General features: G+C 52.6%; 1 protein-coding gene across 5 annotated transcripts in view; it reads left to right on the top strand.

The window, feature by feature from the left end:
• ZMAT5 (zinc finger matrin-type 5) overlaps positions 1-20,139 on the top strand; it is a 28,230-nt gene that overhangs the window by 5,694 nt on the left and 2,397 nt on the right. For 4 of the 5 annotated variants that reach the window (XM_041729178.1, XM_041729176.1, XM_041729180.1 and 1 more), the window contains 4 exons: positions 7,903-8,057; positions 12,949-13,011; positions 14,397-14,477; positions 16,265-16,376. In XM_041729178.1, the coding sequence (XP_041585112.1) occupies positions 7,931-8,057; positions 12,949-13,011; positions 14,397-14,477; positions 16,265-16,376 (383 nt within the window). In that variant the 5' untranslated portion in view covers positions 7,903-7,930. The remainder of the gene's footprint in view (positions 1-7,902; positions 8,058-12,948; positions 13,012-14,396; positions 14,478-16,264; positions 16,377-20,139) is intronic. The other variant, XM_041729179.1, reaches the window with a different exon arrangement.

Consider the following 20,139-nt stretch of genomic DNA (forward strand, 5'->3'; position numbering starts at 1 on the left):
TGTTCTTAACTGCTGAGCCACCCAGGCATCCCTCTTTTTCTTTTTTTAAAGATTTATCTATTATTTTGAGAGAGATAGAGGCAGGGGCAGAGGGAGAGAGAGAATCTCAAGCAGACTCCCCATTGAGCATGGAACCTGATATGGGGCTTGATCCTATAATCCTGAGATCATGACCTGAGTCAAAACCAAGAGTTGGACATTCAACCAACTGAACCACCAAAGCACCTCTCCTTTGACTTGATTTTTAATGGCTATGTGGTAGTGCATTGCACAGATGTGGCTCATGCCTTACTCTTGATCCTTGCAAGCTGTGGGCTCCTTCTGTCCAGTCGTTTTAGGATAAGATGAGGATAATGGGCTTTGTGAGTCATGTCATTGAACCCCTCACTCCTACCCTGTAGGGGAAACTGAGCAGCCTACCTATATTAGGCAATGTTTAACTGTCAACTGTTCTTACTGTTGGACATTTAGATTTCAGTTTTAGGACAAGCTACATTGCACTGACTACCTTAGTACCTAGGTCTTTGAGGTCATCTCTGATCATTTCCTTGGAGGAATTCCTATTAGATGTAGGTGCCTCTCCTTGGTGCTCTCTGGCACACAGCTTATCACCTGGTATTTTTACTAGGGGCACAACTGTCAGCCATCCCAGCATATATTCACTGCCCCTTCTTGATGAGAGTAGAGACTTTGTGTCATGAGGTGTGAACCCATCTGGCAGAGAGAAAGTGTTCAGCAAATGTTCGGCTAGTGAATAAATAGCTGAAGGGAACCATTGAACTCAAAAGTTATGCCTGTGTGGGACGGCTCTTTTGACTCAATTCAGGAGTATTTTGGGATATGGGGCACTATGGAGCTGTGACCATCACATATTTTAAAGTGATTTAGTTTTTCCATTTATTTCACTGTATCAGTAAGCTATTGCTGCATAACAGAGTGCCCCAAAACCTAGCAACTTAACACGACAAATCTCTCATACAGTTTCTGAGGGTCAAGAATTTGGAGTGGGAGTATGGCTGGCTCAGTCAGTGGAGCATATGACTCTTGACCTCAGGGTTGTGAATTCAAGCCCACATTGGGTGTACTGCTTACTTTAAAAAAAAAAAAAAAGAATTTGGGGAGTGGCTTAGCTGGGTAGTTCTGGCTCAGAGATCTCATAAAGTGTCAGTCAAGCTATCTGCTGGGGCTGTACTCATCAGAAGGCTTGACTGGGCCAGAGAGTCCACTTCTAAGCTTATGCACATGGCTGTTAGCAGGAGGTTTTAGTTCCTTGCGACATGGGCCTTCCCATAGGGCTGCCTACAATATGACAGCTGGCTTCCCCCAGAGTAAGTGATCAGAGAAAGAGGCACCAAGATGGAAAGCATATTGTCTTATCACCTGATTTTGGAAGTGACATATCCCCATGTCTACTATGATGTTCTTTTAGTCACACAGTCCTGATATAGTATAGTTTGGGAGCAGACAACACAAAGCGCAAAGCCCAGAAGATGGCCACAGAGGCTAGCTACCACATCCAAATGTGTACTGAGCACCATCAGCATGCCAGCATCTAGTATCCATGATTTAATCTTCATAGTAATCATATGGAATAGGATTATTACTCCTACTTGCCAGGTGAGGCCCAGGGAGTAAGTAGTTTGCTGAGAGTGTCACAACCTAGAAATGGCAGGGATGAGATGCAGACGTAGGTTGAATGATTAGAGTAAGGACTGGCTTAGGTAGTCTGTGTGACGTTGGGCAAGTTCTCACCCCCTCTGTTCTACAGTCCATCATCTTCCTTAGACCAGCATTTCTCTGAGTGTGGTCTGTGGTCTGTGGACTGTACATCAGTTTTCTTAGATCCTGGCCCTAGCCCAGACCTGCCAAGATAGGATTGCTGGGGGAGGGGAGGTGGCAGGCACTGCCTTATAGTGCTGGGAGTATGATGATATACATGCCTTACCCCAGGGGGTAAGGTCAGGATGAGAGACGTGTGTGGTCGCTCCTAAGCACTGAGGCATCTGAGGGAGACCTCTAACATAACGGGACTCCTATTAGGGAAGGCATCTGGAGCTTCCTGGCTCTTCTGTTGGAGTTGTGTTCTGAGTGGGTAGCTTGCCGGCCACCCCCACAGGCAGTTCCGATGCCATCCACTCCAGACGGCAGGCATATGTGGCTCTGGGACATTGCTGTGCTCCTAGCGGGTGTGCAATAAAGCCATCCTCTGGCTGCCGTTTACTGTTTACCTGGGGTCTGGCAGTGCCATAATTAGAAGAAATGACAGGTGAGCTTCAGGGCAGCATGTGGTGAGCACAAGTCCTGGATAATTATTACAGTGCACATCCCAGCCCTTGGCCACGGCCGAGCTGTTGGCTTATTTTAGCCTTGTGCCAAAGACAGCTCTGTACCAGAGACACACACAATGAAGGGAACCAAGAATATCAATGAAGCACAAATCTCTGCCCCACGACAGCAGACCAGTGGAATGGAAAGAGAAAGCGTTTGAGGCTCAATCAGACCCCAGAGGCAGTGCTGGCTCTCCACGCCTTGGCTGTGGGGTGTCAGCATATAGCTTCACAGCGTCAGGGTGGGGTCTCTCCAAGAGGGTGTGTGGTGGTCCTCTGTGCCACTGGCCACCAGCAGCACTCAGGCTGATAAGAAATGACTGTTACTGGTGTGTCTCCCAGTCTTGGCTTTGAGCAAATTAGGAGTATTTTTGAACCCGTGTCCTCATCTGTGAAATGGACACCTTGCTATCTACTCAGAGGGTCTCTGTAAGAGAACAAAAGCCAGGTGCCTAGCATGCAGGGATCCCATGCTATCTTTCCTCACTCCATCCCACTGCCGTTCTCTTTTCTTCCCTCTTCCACCCCAGATGTCTCAACTAGTAGGTAATCTTTTCGTTGAGCTCAGAAGACTGAAGTCAGGTGCCACAGGATGGCAGTGGTTTTAAGTCCGTAGAGCAGGGCTTTGCTGGAGACAGAAGTCCTGCGGGGAGGGCAGTGGTGGCAGCGAGAGACCCATATTTGGGGTCTTATGTGTCTTTCTTCTCTTCCATCCTTATCCTGGTCCCTAGATCCACCCTTGAGAGGAGGGCCTGGGTCTGGAAGCTGTAGGTGAGCAGAGGGTGAGAGGCCTCGGGTTCTGCGGGCTGCTCCTTCCACAAGCAATTGCATGCGTGAGGCCCTGTTCCTGGTGCTGGGATGCAGCAGGATGGACAGAATTCTTGGTCGCGGACAGTTCTCTGCCTTCATGGAGCCTGTAGTCTAGTGGGGAGGCGGTGCACATGACAGTACACCAGCAGGTGAGGTGAGACGAGCTATGGAAAACAGTGGGTTGTAAGGGGGCGTGAAAGTACCTGCAGCTGCCACTTTGGCCACAATTTTAAGTCCGATGGTCAGGGCAGGCTCACCAGGAGGGCGAGGGAGTGAGCCACCTGGATGGTCATAGTACCAGCAGTTATAACCTCTGTTTTTTGAGCACTAATTATGTGGTAGGCATCCTAATATACTACTGCCTTGGTCAATCCACAGTAGCAGTGGGATCCCTATTTTATAGTTAAGGACATATGCAGGGAGATGAAATAACTTTCTAGAGGTCACCTAGCTGATAAGTGGCAGAGCTGGGATTCAAACCCACACCTGTGTGACCCCAGAGGGCCATCCCACTAGCCTTGCCTGCTGCCCTTTGGCCATGAGGAGCCACCTTGTCACCTGGTGAAGCTCCAGGGAGCCAGCAGATGCTGTTGCAAACATGGACCTGGTCCTTAAGAGTGGGTGGGTGGCACTGCCTGTGTTCCCAGCAAGGGAGTGCGGCTTGATGGTTCTGTATTGGACAGGGCCTTGCTTACGTGCTGCCCAGTGCACCAGCCTCAGAGGATGAGGATGAATCATGGCAGAGCGGGCCAGCTTAGTCAGCACCCCATGCTGGTGTCTGGGCGCCATCAGAGATGTCCAGCTGTCTCCACCCCCCTTGCCTGACCTCCCACTCAGGGCTGCCAAGTGTGGTGATGCAGGCTGTGCCTTGTGCAAGGACACCTGGCTGAGGGGTGAGTCGGAGTGAAATACGCTCTGCTTGCCAAATTGCCAAATAAACTCTGGCAGGGCACTGTATCCGTCTGAAGGATTCTGCACCCACACCTTTTCCTAATGTGCATCAAGGCACTAGAGAGGGAAGCAGCTGGGTCAGGAGCTCTGGAAGTTCACACATGGCTGCTGCCTGGGTGAGATCACTCACTTTGCTAAAGCCCAGCTCCTGCCCAGGACCTCTACCTCCATGGGGATAGGCCCGTTAGGTGGGTAGGAAGCACTGGCTGCCCTGGAGCTTATCTGCTCTCCAGACACCATCCCCAGGAAGTATGGGCTCGGGAGAGCTGCTGTTCAGGGCAGGCATCCAGGTCCATTGTGAAGGCTAACGTTCCAGTCCCACCCCTGCCTTGTGCTATGTACTTTGGGCAACTCACTTCCCCTTTCCTGGCCTCACTTTTTCTCCTCTGTATATGGACCACCTGACCCCAGTGGTCACTTGGACACCGACATCCTGTTCCTTGTTCTGAGCCTCAGTTTTCTGGGCCTTTTGGAGACCAATAATAATGATGGTGATGGTGACTATTGTTTCTTGAGGGGCTCCTGGGGGCCATATGTGGATGATCTGATTCTCAGAACAATCCCTGAAGTGGGCACTGTTACTACCCCAGTTTTCATAGGAGGAAACTGAAGCCAGAAGTTAAGTAATTGCCCAAGATCACAGAATTTAAAAGAAGTGGCACCTGAATTTAAATCTGGATCTGGAGAGGCCCTTAGAGATCACCTTGTCTAGCTGCCTGCCTCCTGCTTCACATGTGGGGAGACTGAGGCCAAGAGTGGGCAAGTGACAGAGCCATAGCTTTACCTAGCAGAGCTGGGACTAGGGTGTGGGGTCCATTGAGCCAGCCAGAGCTGAGCACCTCCGCTCTGCCCGATGCAAAAGGGTGGTACTGCCACTGCACCTCTCCGCTGAGACTGGTTTGTCCTCTGCAGTTTGTGCATGTGAGAGAGAAGGGGAAATGTGAACATACACAGAATCCGCTGCCGAGGGGCTCCTTATTTAGCTTCATGGAGGCTTTCCCAGATGATGGAAGTGTGGACACCATGAGACCTACCCGGTCTTTCCTGGAAGTGTGACCTGGGACACCCCACAGCATCCCTCTGAGCCTCAGCCTTCTTCGCAAATGGGATTATAATCCATATGTCTTGGGTTTTGAAGGGGCCATGTGGTCTGAGGGGTTTAGTGAGTGATTCAAAAGGAGAGCAGTTAGCAGTATGATTTGTTAGGAGGAGACTTTTGTAAGTGATTAGGGGTGTGGGCTCTAGAGCCATCCTGCCTGGATTCTGAACCCAGCTTGGCTGCCTTCCAGCAAGCATTGTGATCTCAGCAAAGTCATTTTGCTTCTTAGAGCCTCAGTGCCCTCATCTGCAAAGGTGTAGTAGGTCCTACCTTACAGGTTCTCCTGAGGATTAAATGAGATAATGCATTGTAAAGCTTTTAGCCTTGTGCCAGCACGTAGTAGGTACTCGATAAATCAAATAGTAGGAAACATTTATTAAGCACTTGCTCAGTGCTGGACATGATTTGTGCCATTTGTATTTGCATTACTCTTTCATTAACAGTTCATTTGGATTAGCAAACTTCTGTGTACTGCTCCCCCTGCAATCAGCGAACCTGTCAGACCCATTATCTCACCTTCCGGCAGTGAGAAGAGAGGCCTAGAGAGTTCCAAGGTCACAAGGCTGGCTTCCCAGTGCCCTGTGTGGTTTTGTCCAGCTAAGTCTGCTGCAGAGCCACCGCTCCATCTCTCCCTCCGGAGGGACACCCTCCCCTCCCCATTACTCTCCAGAGCCAGCAGCTCCTCAGAGCTTCAGGCTTCGTGAATGGCTTGGTTAAGCACTCGGCCGTTAAACGTTCATCTCTTACAATTTCAATCCAATTCCTATAAGTTTATTGGCAAGACGGGGTGTATTAGAGCTGCCAAATTTAATATATCAAGTCCGTGTGTCTGGGATGCGGTTTCTCAGCAGTAATAGGAGAAGAGAGGTTTTATACGTTTTCATTTTGAATGACTGTCTGTTCCTGATCCCATTACAGCCCTTGACTTAATGGCTGCTGTCCCTGGTGCCACAGGAACAGCCTTCTCCATCGGCCCACCTGGCTGCCTGAACTGTCCAGGAGGCTTGTTTGTCTCTGTCTCTCTCCCCCTTCTCCTCTTGCCAAGATGCATTCTCCCATCCGTCTGCCCTGTGGTCAGGTCATGGCCATATCTTTAATTTGCCAAGTCCCGGGAGTCAGGCTTTTGCTGCTAGTGTTGCTTGGGGAAGTCACTTCCCTTCCTCTTCTGAGCCTCAAGAACCTGCTCTGGGAAGTGGGGAATCAGATTATAGGATCTGAAGGGTGAAGGGGCTGGTCTGGGCTCAGCCTTTGCAGATCCCACTTAACAGCCCAGTGTTGACCCATTCATCTTCTGGTCTTGTGTCAGCAAACTGGGGACCCCAGGGCTGGCCCTGACACTCATAGAATTGCCCCCTGCCTATGGCTGGAGAGCTCCTGGGTCAGGTATGGCAGCTGTGGTCACCATGGCTGAAGGGTCTTCAGAGGCTTAACACCCTGACACATTCTCATTTCCCTCTCTGATTGGTGGGGACCTGCCACCTAAGAGTTTAGCTAATCTCCTTGGGAACCTATTTGCATTTCTGCCTGAGCCCTCTGGCTTCTGTAAGCTTTGAGCTCGCTATGGAAGAGAGGACACCCAGCAGTGGGATTTTTAGGGCATCTAAGTTTGCCTTCTGCTTATCAGCTGTGTGACCTTGGGCAAATCACTTTCTTTCTCTGAACCTCAGTTGTCAGAGAAAAATTGGGAATAGGAGAATGGGAATTAATCCATTTACACAACAAGTAATGGTTACCTACTCTGTACCCTGCACCACTTTGAGTACTTGAAGCTTCAGCAGTAAACAAAACAAAAATATCCCCACCCGCATGGATTTATATTCCTGTTGGGAGAAAAAAGTAATAAACATATCAAGTGACTTATTACTTCAAAGTGATAAAAATGAAGCAGGGAATGGGGAAAGCTAAGTACAGCATTCTGCAATTTTACATAAAGCCGTCAGAGGAGATTACTAAGAAGATAGTATTTAAGTGAAGATTGAAGGAATCAGGTGAGCTGGGGTGGCAAGGAAGAGCATCCAGGCAGAGGGACCAGCAGGTGCAAACACAGAAGGTGGCTGTGTGCCTGGTGTGTGTGAGGAGCAGAAATGAGACTGATGTGGCCAGATTGGAGAGATGAGGAGAGAAGAAACCAGAAGTGGAGTGGGGGCTGGGGGAAAGTGGCCAGTAAAGCTGTGGTTCCCCAGCCTCGCTGCATATGAGAATTCCCTGAGGAGCTTTGCAAAAATGCTGATGCCTTGGTCTCACCCACTGAGGTTCTGGGTCACTGCCTTTGGTGAGCATCTGCCTTTGGCTCAGGGCATGATCCCATGGCCTCAGGATTGAGTCCAGCATCCGGCTCCCCATGGGGATCCTGCTTCTCCCTCTGCCTGAGTCTCTGTGTCTCTCATGAATAAATAAGTAAAATCATTAAAAAAAAAAAAAAGAATTCTATTTCCTTATAAATCACTAAGATATTTGTAAACTGATGGAGACTCGGGTCCTACAGGACTATGATCTCCGTCAATTCACCGCTTGTTTTTCCCTTCCCTTAGTTGTAGGGCAGCCACAAGGGCCCAAGGCATGTCACATGTATCCCACCCGGGATTAGGGGGAGTGGACATTGTGGGATGTCAGCCTGTGCTTTATCCTCAGCTTGCCTTCTGCTCCCTCATCACCATGGGCATTGGTGTGGGGCATTTCCTCCATACCTTTGACTGAGTGTTTTGGGGTTCCCAGGCAGCTGCAGCACCTGATGTAGGTGGCCATGGGGAAGCATTACTTCTGTGACTACTGCAACCGCTCCTTCCAGGACAACCTCCACAACCGCAAGAAGCACCTAAATGGGCTACAGCACCTCAAGGCCAAGAAGGTCTGGTATGACATGTTTCGAGGTGAGTGCTGGCTGGCTAGGCAGCGGGGCCAGTGGAGGGCAGGTCTCCAATCTTTCTTATTGTCAGACAAGGAAATGCCATGGGCCAGTGCCAGTCTTGGTCTGGGCTCTTTGAGGAGCAAAAAAGAGAAGGGTGGGGCCACTGGCCCCTAGGGGCAGATGGGCCCTCGGAGGGGCAAGCTGGAATGTGAGCTCCTGCCCCAGTAATCTTGGCCCAGGTGAGGGTGCTGTTCTGCCATCCCCTGGGGATACTGTGGCCAGGAAGAAGGCTTTTCCAAGGAGATGTTGTTTGATCCAACAGTTGGAAAGATAGGGAAGAGCCAGCCACACCATTTGGGGCAGAGGGTATGCAGAAGCAGGCGGCCATGAGCAAAGCATCAGGTGCTCTTCCAGAAGAGGAGAGAAGGTATGGCTGGATACAGCAGGAGAGGAGAGTGGTAGGGGCTGAAGGCGGTGGCAGGGCTGGGGCCAGATTGTTAAGTCTGCAGAGGCCACACTAAGGAGGGTAGTTTGTCCCTGGAGTGAGGGCTGAGGACAGTCTTTGAAGGGCTTTAGGCAGTGGCCAACATGACCAGAGCTACATTTGACAGTGATGACTGCCTGCTGTGTGTGTGTGGGGTGCAGTAAGTGGCTGTTGAATGACTGGCTGGCCAGGTGAATAATGGAGCTGCCGGAGGGAGGGCTTTTTTGGGAAAGGCTTCTCAGAGGAGGTGCTACCAAAGCAAATGAGCTCAGGCCATAAGCACCTAGCACAGAGCCTGGCATCTTCGAGGTGCTCACTACAAAGGAGCTGCTGCTGCTGCTGCCCTGCTGTTATCAGACATAGACATTGAAGAACAGCCAGGGAAATGTTGGCTGGCCAGCCAGGAGCCAATGAAACAGAAAGGAAGCTTGGTGGTTGGGTCAGGGTGGGCCTGGAGCTTCTAGAATGAACTGGGGCAGGGCCAATGCTTCATGAGTTGGGGAGCAGGATTCCCAGAGCAAAAGGAAAGAGCTGAGTCTCAGCAGCCAAGAGGGGAGGAAAAGGGGAGACAGAGTCACCTGGTCTGAGACTCAGAATTCACCAGAAGGGAGTGGACATTTATAGAGTGCCTGCTGCATGCTGGGAGACTTTTGTGGTTTGTCATTTGCTTTATCAGCAGTTCTCTAAAGCAGAGCTCCACCCTTCAAGTTAGGATCACCTGGAAACCTTGAAATAAAAAACACTGGTCATCTGACCTGACCCCATCACTAGAGGCAAGTTTGGATGGGGCCTTGGCACAGTATTTTCAGAGCTCTCCCAGACTCCTTTCTGAGGAGGAAGCTGAGGCTCAGAGGCTTGGGTGTGGAGGATGGCCAGGCTGCTCAGCAAGCCAGGCATGGCTGCGGTCGCAAGGGACTGAGAGCGGGGACAGAAGGGAATTCAGTGGCGGAAGTGTCTCCTAGGTGCCTGGGAGGCCTCTGTCTCTGGTTTCAGGCAAAGGCTCCTTGCGCGTCAAGTCCAGTAGGGACTGTGATTTGGCAGGAGCTAGGCCCCAAGATTACCTTGGTGTTCGCCCCCAGCCCCAGATTCTCAGGTGAGGACAGGTGGTCTTTGGGTCGAGGGCTGATTGGTAGAGGCTATCGTATTACTTAAAGGAAAGATGAAAGAGTGGGTACCAAAAGCCCCTTCCCAGGGGCCCTGCATTCCTAGTGTCCTCACACATCCCCAGGCACATTCAGTCCTTAGGGCAGCTCCGCAAGGCAGCTGGGTAGGTGGAGATCCCACTTAAAGGTAGATTTACTGACCCTGGGCCCACAGGTGGCATATGAGCTTTTTCCACTTGACGAGGCTTCCCCAGGGCTCCAGCTTACCTGAGCAAACCGCATAGACTTTGGGGAGGCACGTGGTACCTCAGCCTGGGCTAGGACTCAACACCCACTTTGCTCCCAGCGTCATGGCCTTCGATGAGTCCCCTAACCCCCAGAGGGGCTGGCCATGCCTCTGCCATGGCCAGGACAAGCATGAGGCCTGGAGCTGGGCTGACTGGCTACCTGTTCCATGGCGTCCCTCACTAACAATGCGGCCCTAATTCTGCCAATTGTAAAACAGCTGCAACAACGGTATCCACCTCCCAGGGAGTGACGGTGGCTCAGTGTTTTCATGATGACTCTGTGGCACCTAAGGAACAATGTGCATCCACAAAAGGATTGGCCTCAGGCCCTTTATTTCAGTGAGCACTTAGCATGTCCTCAGCTCCCAGGCAGGCTCCGAAGACTTACAGGTGAATAAAACAGGGCCCCTCTCCTAGGCAACCTCACCCCCAGTTACAACAGTGTGTTCTGGGCAGAACCCCTGTCTTAGGTAGGCTTCCATGCCCTGCCCACCTCGCCCTCCAAGCTCCACCTGCTCTGGGCATTACAGGTATTGTCCCCTCAGTGGGCATGCCCTTCCAGCTGTCCTCCCTGCCCTCAGCCTTGCCCTTCCATCTCAGAACTCAACCCAGGCAAAGTGTCCTCAGGATGGCCTCTCTAACCCCTGGGTGAGGTCAGGTCATTTGGTGCGTGTTAGCTGTTCCCTGTTTATGTCCACATGGCTTAGTGTGACTGTTGGACCGGAAGGTAGAAGCAGGTCTGACTTATTTGCAACTAAATCCTCATCCTGGCATGGTGCCTGGCATACAGGACGTGCTCAGTAAATGTTTGTTAGATGAATATCTAAATGAGCGAGCAAACAAATACCAGGCACCAGGGCAGCTGTTAATTTTGGGAGATGAAGCAAGAAGGACCAGTGAAGTCAGATCACGAGGAGCCTTGAGTGCTGGGTGGAGGAGCATGCCTTCTTTATGGAGGCCCTGGGTTTGGGTTCTCGGTACTCAGTGCCCTTCAGAGTCATTGAGGAGCTTTGAACAGTTTTCATGCTCTCCCTCTCAGATGAATTAGAGCAGAACCTGAGAAAGATGGGCCTGAGGATTCCTGTATTTTAAAAGCTGCCTGGTGATATGTGGTTGGGGTTAAGAACCACCGGCCAGATGCTGGGAAGCCTAGAATTTTTCTGCACACTGAGTCCTCCAGTCAGGGTGCCTTGGTAACAACTCAGGCTCAAACCCCCACCCAGGCTCAGCTGTCCTACCTCTGGGATATGGAGGTGGGGCTGGGTAATGTTCACATGCTCCCCGTCAGCCTGCCTCCCCTGGGAAGGTCTGGCACCAGTTGGACGGGGTGAGTCTGACAGGCCCAGTGCTGACAGTTGGGCACCCCCTACCCTGCTGGTCCCACCCACACTCCACCAGGTCACCTGGACTGAGTCCTCTGATAACCAACTCCTGACCGTAGCAGCCCACCCCCACTGGCTGCCTGGCCTGGGGAAGCGAGGAAGGGAGAAGCTCCCCTAAGAATCAGCCATGTACCTAGCCACCAGGAGACCAGCAACTACGTGGGAAGGAGCAGGGGCTTTAGAGTCACACACCAGGATTCAAACCTGGCACTGGCACTTCCTGACTGTGTGCCATTTCTCCTGTTTGAACTTTTGTTTTCCCCCCTGCAAAATGAGGACATTTGCACTGTGCAGGAGGCTTGTGAGGAGGACACGAAATAAGAACTGCCACTGTTTGTTGCGCATCCATGACAGGTTCTTTTTTTTTCTTTTTTCTTTTTCTTTTTTTTTTTTTTAAGATTTTTTTTTTTTTAATTTTCATTTATTTATGATAGTCACAGAGAGAGAGAGAGGCAGAGACATAGGCAGAGGGAGAAGCAGGCTCCATGCACCGGGAGCCCGATGTGGGATTCGATCCCGGGTCTCCAGGATCGCGCCCTGGGCCAAAGGCAGGCGCCAAACCGCTGCGCCACACAGGGATCCCTCCATGACAGGTTCTGAGCCCTGACCTCACATTAGTGTCACCTGGGGAATGTGATGCTGAAGCCGCTCCCGGCCCCACTTTCCTGGCAATTCTAACAGGCCATCAGGGTTTGGAATCACTACCCACCGCTGCCAAGTGCTCTGCATCCATTACCTTACTCAGTTTTCACAGCAGTCCTACCAGAGGAGAATTTTCCTCGCATTTTACATATTGGAACAACTAACATGCCCAAGTCTCTGGGCAACAGAGACTTGGAGAGATTAAGCAGCTTGCCTGGGGTCAAGTGTACTTGAACTCTGAAACCCGTGGTATTTCCTTTACTCCAGCAGCCTCTAGAAAAGGCAGTGAACCAATGGGGAATGTGTCCAGCCCAAGCCCCCAGGGTGACATCAGGGCCTCTGAGTCAGGGCACATTCCTGTCTTACAGATTTGGACTGATTGGTTCCTTACCTACTGAGAAGCACACAAAACTTCAACCATAAATATATGATGAAAATAACGGTCAGAAAAATCAGAGGAAACCAGGGTTAAAGTTTGCATCCAGAAAGATTGCTGGGAAGTCCTGTGGGGTCTGGCGGCTGGCCTGGCTGTGGCTCTGAGAGCCTGCAGCTCGCAGGGGGCAAGGAGAGAGCAGAGAGCAGCCGGTTGCAGCCTTGGCTGTGGAGTGACATCTAAGCCCCGGGGCTTTCTGATGGGCTTCCTGGGCACCAAGAAGGTTTTTCTTAGCCTTCTATATTGACATAATTATAAACTCACAGGAAGTTGCAAAGACAGTATGAAGTTGTCTATGGTACCAGGATTTTAAAAAATGAAAAAACTATCCAAGTGGTTCCATTGTATGGTCAAAGCCAAGAATCTCACACCTAAAACTTGGTTCTTGCCTTTGGCTGGGTCTGGGTGGAATGAGAGGGGTTGAGGCCACCTAAAGCTCAGATGCTTCTGCCCAGCATCCCCACCTGTGGTCATCCCCTCCTACACTCCTCTGTGAATGGGAACTCTTTCCTCTCCTGATCTTGGGGGTAGGAAGTGCCTGTATGCTGCTGAAGTCTGAACCCAGACACTCTGTTCTTGCAGATGCAGCTGCCATCTTGCTAGATGAACAGAACAAGCGGCCCTGCAGGAAGTTTCTACTGACAGGTAAAGTGTTCTACTCAGTTCAGGTTCCTCCAGGAATCAGCATGCCCTATCTGGCCTGCTTGGACCTCTGCGGAGTCTCTGCCCTACCCCAGCCACCATCCTAAGTCTACTTTGTGGTCTTAGTACATTAGCCAACTAATGTCATTTGAGGCCTTCCCAAGGTTTGTGGCTTGGGACTTCCAGGGCCTGGTTCTTCAGCTCTTCAGACCTAGAACGTGATTTTATTGGCCCACCCAAAACAAGTAAACGCTGGGAGATGGCAAATCTAGGAGACACTGATGGGTGTGATCGACTGGCTGATTAAGTTAGCCTGGGAGCCCTTTCTCCACTGTGCCCTACTTCCTAGGAGGCAAGGCTGGAGATGGTAATGGGTTTGACAAGAAGCTTCAGAATTGGAGCCAAGGATGCCAAGTGTTGATTTGACTGCTAAATATCCACCAAATAAAGGTGCATGTAGTTCAAACACGTAAAAACCTCAGTCAATGAAGGAACCAAGAGCAGATGAAAATAAGGATACAAAAAGTAAGACAAAGCTGAGAGAGTGATTAGTTTCCTCCATGCTTGTTTTGAGTTCCTGTATATTCTCTAAGGATTTGGCCCTGAGCTTCCTGGCAGCCAAGGCAAAGAGGAGACCATGGTGATTAACATGGTATGAAAGAGAGCTTGGCGGTAGGGAGAGGTAGTGCTGTTGGCCAAAGGAAGCCCGGTGACTGGCCATGCCCCCCTCAGGAGATGGGGCTGCCCCTAAACTGGTCATTAGGCCTGCACGTCAGGGGCTTCCCCAATAGACTTCACTTGGATGTGAAAACACCACTGGTAGGTGACGCTGGCTTAGGATACCTCTAGTCTTCTGTTATTTTGAGACACATGTTAGTCTCCCAGGCTGAGATTGGGAAAGCCACCCCAGGCTTTGGTGCGTCCTTGGTAAGCTACCGTTAAAGCCTTTCTGGAGAGCAGTCCAGCAGCTCATGCAAGCCAGATGGGCAGGTGGGCACCATGCAGGGGGCACAGCGTGTACAATGGCCTGTATTAGAGAGAGGAAGCATGACCCTTTCAGGGACCTACCTGTGGTTTGTTGAGGCTGGGGAACGGGAGGTAGGGGCCAAGAGAGTAGTGACAATGGACAAGCCTACAGAGGCCTATACGCCCCTATCACAGAAGGCTTCAGGATTTGATTCCAGGGTTGAGAGTAGGGCAGAGTGACCAGACAGGCCGCTCTGGCTACTTGTGTGGGTGGGGTCAGAGAGATTCCAAGTTTTTCTCTGGGGATGGGGTTGTTACTTCGTAATTCTAGAGGCTCATACCCTTATCAGGGTGCCCCTCAGCACATGGTGGGAGCTCTTCCAAGCAGTGAGTAACTCTATCTTCCCTGTCTTCTGTTGCAGGCCAGTGTGACTTTGGCTCCAACTGCAGATTTTCCCACATGTCAGAGAGAGACCTGCAGGAACTGAGTATCCAGGTGGAGGGTGTGTTTGGGCGGGGACCCTGGGTGGAGGCATGAAGTGGGCTGCAGGGGGGATAGGGCCACAAAGCTGCCCTGTGCCTCCCCACCTCCTTCTCTTTGTGGCCACCTTGTGGGGATAAGCTGAGGGCTGCCTCAGGTGATGGGGTCTGTGTCAGGAATGCCTCCAAACCGCTGCAGCACAGGCATAAGAGGAGAAGGAACAGGGGAGCTTCCATCTGTGCTCCCTGCTGGGTTTAAAGTGACATGTGGGGCTTTCCTGTCCAGGAGCCGTGAAGGGTGTGCCTCAGCCTCATCTGTGCCCTTCTCATTCATACATCTCCTCCCTCCTTCCCTCCATCGGGTAACATCTATCTTGAGCCCTTCCTCGGCACCAGGCAGATCCCCTACCGCATTCTGGGGACAAAGGGGAGATGAGGAGGATACCTTCCCTGCCCACAGAATTCTTAGGCCTTGTAACAAGTGTAGCTCCCCGCTGGAAACTGCCATGTCTGCTTTTGGGGACTTCATTTCTCACTTACCTAGTTAGAGAACCAAGGACATTTCCACTTAGATGGTCTTCGCTGATCTCAGGGAGCCCCTCACTGAACAGATGGAGGAACAGAAGCCAGCCTAGAGCAGAAGGGCCTCCCATGAGCCCCCAGCAGGTGAGAGGCCAATTCTGGCCTCCCAGGATGCTGCTGCCCACTCTTCCCTCTGTTCAGGTGGCCTCAGGGCAGCCAGTGGGTGTCCCTTGTCCCCCAGTAGGCCTTACTCCCCTCTGACCAGTCACAACCTTCAGGCCACACCCTGCCCTACTCTGGGGAGCCGATGGCTATGCGGCCACGGCTCTGGCACAAACACAGGGTTTCCAGGAGCTCTCCCAGGGCAGAAGTGAGGCCCCATTGGCCTCGCCAGCGAGTCCTGGCAGTGGTGGCATCTCCAGTTCTTCACTGGCCGTGGGCTCTCGGGGAATATTTGGCCATGGCAGAGAGAGCATAGGCCAGTGGGCCTGCAGCTGCGGATGATGCCTGGGAGACACAGGGATGGGAGAGGCCCAAGGGGCCTGGGGGCAGAGGTGTAGCCCGCCCCCAGCAGCAGCTCTGATCATCTTGGCTTTGCCATATCCCCTGTGACCTTGGCACATGGCTAAACCTCTTGGAGGCAGGATCCTGATTTGACGAACGTGACTGCTTGTAAAGGTGAAGTGGGATGACGTGTGCGGTGCCAGCCCAGGCCCCGGCCCCCTCGTTGGTCTCCAAGGATGATTGTTTTCTTCTGGCCCCAGGCCCCATCCCAGGTCTTCCCGGGGATTCTGACCCATCTCACACCTGGCTTGTTTGAGCTGTTTGCTCACTTTAAAGTGAGCAAAGAGGTTCTTATAGGACATTTTATGAAAAGGAAAACCAGGAAGGCTGAGGCTCCTTCCCCCACCAAGGGTCAGAGAGACCTGGCAAGTGGCAGAGCCAAGATTCAAACCCTGCTCTGCCCTGTTCTGCTGCCCACATTCCCCCCCAGGTTTGAGCCCCTCCTGCGGACCAGTCTCTCTACAATGCTTTCTCTTGGGTCCAACTGTGAAAAGCTTGGGAGCCAGCTAGTGTTTTATTTTCACTTAATGAGGGAGCAGAGCGAGGCCCAGAGGGGCAGTCCTAGGAAGGTAGCAGCATGGTAGGGACTGCCCAGAGGCTCTCTGCCCCTTCCCTCCCAACTTGTACCCCCATGCCCAAGAAGGTTCTGGCTGCTTTGTGGGAGGGTGGGGTCGGGCGGTGGTGAATGTGCCTCTCATATGCCTCTGTTTCCCTGTCTCCGCAGAGGAGAGGCGGGCCAGGGAGTGGCCACTAGATGTTGTCGAACTCCCTGAGGGCCATCTGGAAGACTGGTTGGAAAAGAGAGCCAAGCGGCTGAGCTCAGCTCCGAGCAGCAGGTACAGGCCCCTTGGGTCCCTGCCTCCTGTGCCCTCTGGGAGAAACAGCCTGCCCTCGCCGGAAGCTGAACTGCCCTGCCCAGGGCCAGACAAGGATGCCCCCCACAGAGCTCCTCAGAGGGGCTTCACTGGGAGTCTTGGGTCCCCAGGCCCTGGCCAGAGGCTGAGGGGCACTCCTTTAAAGGTTCTTGTTCCTAAGCCTCATCCCCTTGCTTTAGTGGTTCCTCCCTTAACTGACATTTGTACTGGCTAAAGGGGAGGCAGGTGGCCAAGCTAACTTGACTTGACATCACCAAGTCTATTGCCAGAGGGAGCAGCCAGATTGTGGTTACTGAAGCCTCAGTGTGCCAGTCACTGCGCTGTCTCCTCTAGGGCCCTGCCAGATAGGCATGGTTACCCCGACCCTGCAGAAGGGGAGGGGAGGCTCATAGGATGATGTGAGTTGCCCACGGGCACAGGGCTAAGAGGCAGAGCTGGGATTGCTCATAGATGTGACCAGCTCACTGCCATTGTCTCACTGCCTCCTTGAGGAGGGGGCTGGGGCTGGGTCAGCCTACCTATTACCTGGGCCCTGCACTAAATATAATATGCTTAGAAGTGGGTAGAGCTTCCTGGGTCAGGGGCCCTCAGGTTTGTTGTTGCCTATTGTCCCAGGGCTCCTGGGCTTCTTCCACCAGGTGCCAAAGGAGGGAGAGGGGAGGAAAGGGACTACTGGATGTGCTTGTGAGCTGACTGTAAAGTTGCCTGTGCTGGGCTGCCTCACTTTGCCTTTTTTTTTTTTTGAAGATTTATTTAGTTATTTATTTATGAGAGAGTACTAATGGGATAGAGAAGGGGAGAGAGAAGTAGACTCCCCAACTAAGCAGGGAGCCTTATGTGGGGGTCGATCCCAGGACTTTGGGATCATGACATGAGCCAAAGGCAGACGCCCAACCACTGAGCCACCCAGGCAGCCCCTCAGCCCCTCACTTTGCCTGTCTTGCAATGGGGCTTCAGACCTGATTGTCTCTACGGTGTGGTCTCATGCGACAACAGCCTGGCCTGGGCCCAGGGAGCCTGGTTGGACAGTTGGGGGTGAGGCCTTGCCTCTGAGCTCTACTGGGAGGTAGAAGCTAAGTTTCCTGCCATCTCTGTGACCCCGTGAAGAGAGCTTTTTATTCAACTATTTTAAAATTAACTTTTAGTTTTATTTATTTTTTGAGAGAGAGAGAGAGTGGGGGTGGAGCATGAGTTGTGAGCTTGGGGTGGGTGGGGTAGAGGGAGAGAGAGAGAATCTTAAGGAGACTCCACGTTCAGCACAGAGCCCAGTGCTGGGCTCAATCTCAGGACTCTGAGATCATGACCTTAGCTGAAATCAAGAGTCCGACACTTAACCAACTGAGCCACCTCAGCACCCCAAATTTTAGTTGTTTTTTAGCTTCATTTAAACCTGTGTCATTTTTGTCTCCCTACCTTAAAAAAACACAGTACAGACATACATGTTGGAGAGTTCCATCCTTCCCTTCTGGTCCTGTCTGAGGTGGCTGTGACTTTGGTTAGGAGAGTGCCCCCTTTGAGACTTGTCCAGGGACTGTGTCCCAAGCGCCAGCTTCCCTCAGCCCGTGTGTCACAGGGCTGGGGCTGGCTGGTGGCGCCCAGAGGGCTCTAAGGCTTTCCCCACTCTCCCATGGCTGGGGCCTGGCCACCTGTGGGTCTCAGCTGTGCCCCCTGCTCATCTCCCTGCTCTGACTTGGTGGTTCCTCTGTTGGGAGTGAGCACCAGAAGCCTGGGCAGCTCCTGAGCTTTTCCCAAGGGCTCAGGAGACCCAGTGCCTGGGCTGGCTTGAGTGCAAGAGTGGGTAGAGGTGGGTGACCAGAGGTCCCCACCTAGGGACAGATGTGTCCCAGTGCTATCCAGTGCGGGACACCTGTGACCATGAGACTCAGAGGACTGGGGCATGAGGCGGAGAAACTAAGGCTGAATGACAGGCCCAGAGTCTCAGGTAGAGGTGGTTAGCACATGACGATGAGGTGCGTTTGGCGCTCTGGTGCACCCTGGCCCTTGGCCCTGGGCAGTTATGGGGATTGGTGCCCTTAAATTGGTGTGGCTGAGGAATCTCAACCCCTCCAGGAGATTGTGGCCACCTGCTATCTTCGGTAGCACTGAGCTGTCACTTGAGAGAGAGAGCTTAAGCCCCTGCTTGGTCTAGACCCTGGGCTACCTCTGTCACCAAGGGCCCCATCCAGCTGGAGTCTGCAGTGGTGGTGGCAGTAGCCAGCTGCTGGGATGGCAGTATGTATTTCTGGAAGACAGCCTGCCACTGGGGACCACTGTAGGGAGTCTCAGCCCTGTTTGTGCCCTTCACCCTCTAACTGCCCAAGCTGGCCCCTTCTGGAGTACCTGCTTTTCCCAGCAGCCACTTGTTCTTGGTGCTTGTGTACCTTTCCACCTGCCTCCTGAGGACTCAGAGCCAAAATGAATTGCTCTCTGGGCAGAGTAGGCCTGTCTGGCCTTGAGTAAAAGGTTGTTGGAAGGGAGGTGACCATTTATCATTACTTTGCCATCACTGTTTCCATCTTCCTCGGTCCTCTCTAGTAGGCCAGTCTCACAAAAAATAATCCCTGAACTCCTAGCCCATGGGCTTCGGGCTCTGCCCATCTACCTGTGGCTGCCCCTCCCCTGCAGGGATTCAAGGGGGAGGTGGATTCAAGCTCCAGGGTGGCTTTGTTCTGTTGCCTGAGTCTCTTCCCCTGGAGGCAGCCCTGCGGAAACCATTCCTTCTGTGCCCTGCACCCACTCTGCTTTCCAGAAGGCCACAGCTGCCCCGTCTGCCTCCCTAATGCTCCACCCATCCATTCTCAACAGGAGCCCCATCCAGCTTCTAAAACCCTCCCTGGCCCTGAGCCCTGCGCCAACTCTCCTGGGCTTCCTCTGCCTCAGGGGTTCTGGACTCTGCAGCCCAGCTCCACAGACACCAGGGCACTTCCCTGCCACCTCCCCATCCCAGGCAGTCACCTTCTCACCTCTCACATCTGGCCTGTCAGCCCCACTGGACACTGGTGGCTTCTTGGATACAGTGGGCACTGCTGAGTTTTGTACACCACGTACACACTGTTTCTTCTGCCTGGAACTGGAATTGGCTCCCCACCTCTGCCTGGCAGAGTCAGACTCATTCTTCAAGCGTTAGCTAAGATGCCCCCTCCCCCCCATGGCACTGAGTTCACATTGTTGTCATTCGGGCTTGGTGCAGGCTCAGGACATATTGACTGCACCTGAGCATTTGGGGGAGCAGGGTCCCCGGCCTGGAGGACTATTCCCTAGGTATTGGTGCTGTGGACCCCGTGTGGGGACCAGTGTGGCAGCTCCTCTTCTCTGGGTATGTCTCCTCCCCGAGGGACAGGGAGAAGATGGCTACCTGGTCCAGTGGGGCCACCTAGACCCAGGGGCTCTAACCCCACAGGCTAAGCAAAGACTTCAGGGTGAGCCAGGCCAACACTCCTTGTAAAAGAGGGAAATGGGGGACTGTGATGCTCCAGCCAGGCACATTGTCCCATCCCCCGCAGCACAGTGACCCTGAGGGATCTGCTGAGAGCAGACAGTGGCAAGAGGGACAGGCTGGACTCAGACACACGGACTAATCCCCCGGCAAGGCCAGTGCTTATCCCTGTTTTCCATTGTTGGCTCTTCAGATTGTGACTTTATCCCTCTTAATCTCCCCTTTTGTACCCCTCTCTGGGCTGGCGCTATTGCTCCGGTCCAGACGCTTCCCTGAGACTTTTCTTGT

This window comes from Vulpes lagopus, chromosome 14, assembly GCF_018345385.1.
Source record: "Vulpes lagopus strain Blue_001 chromosome 14, ASM1834538v1, whole genome shotgun sequence".
Classification (NCBI taxonomy): domain Eukaryota; kingdom Metazoa; phylum Chordata; class Mammalia; order Carnivora; family Canidae; genus Vulpes; species Vulpes lagopus.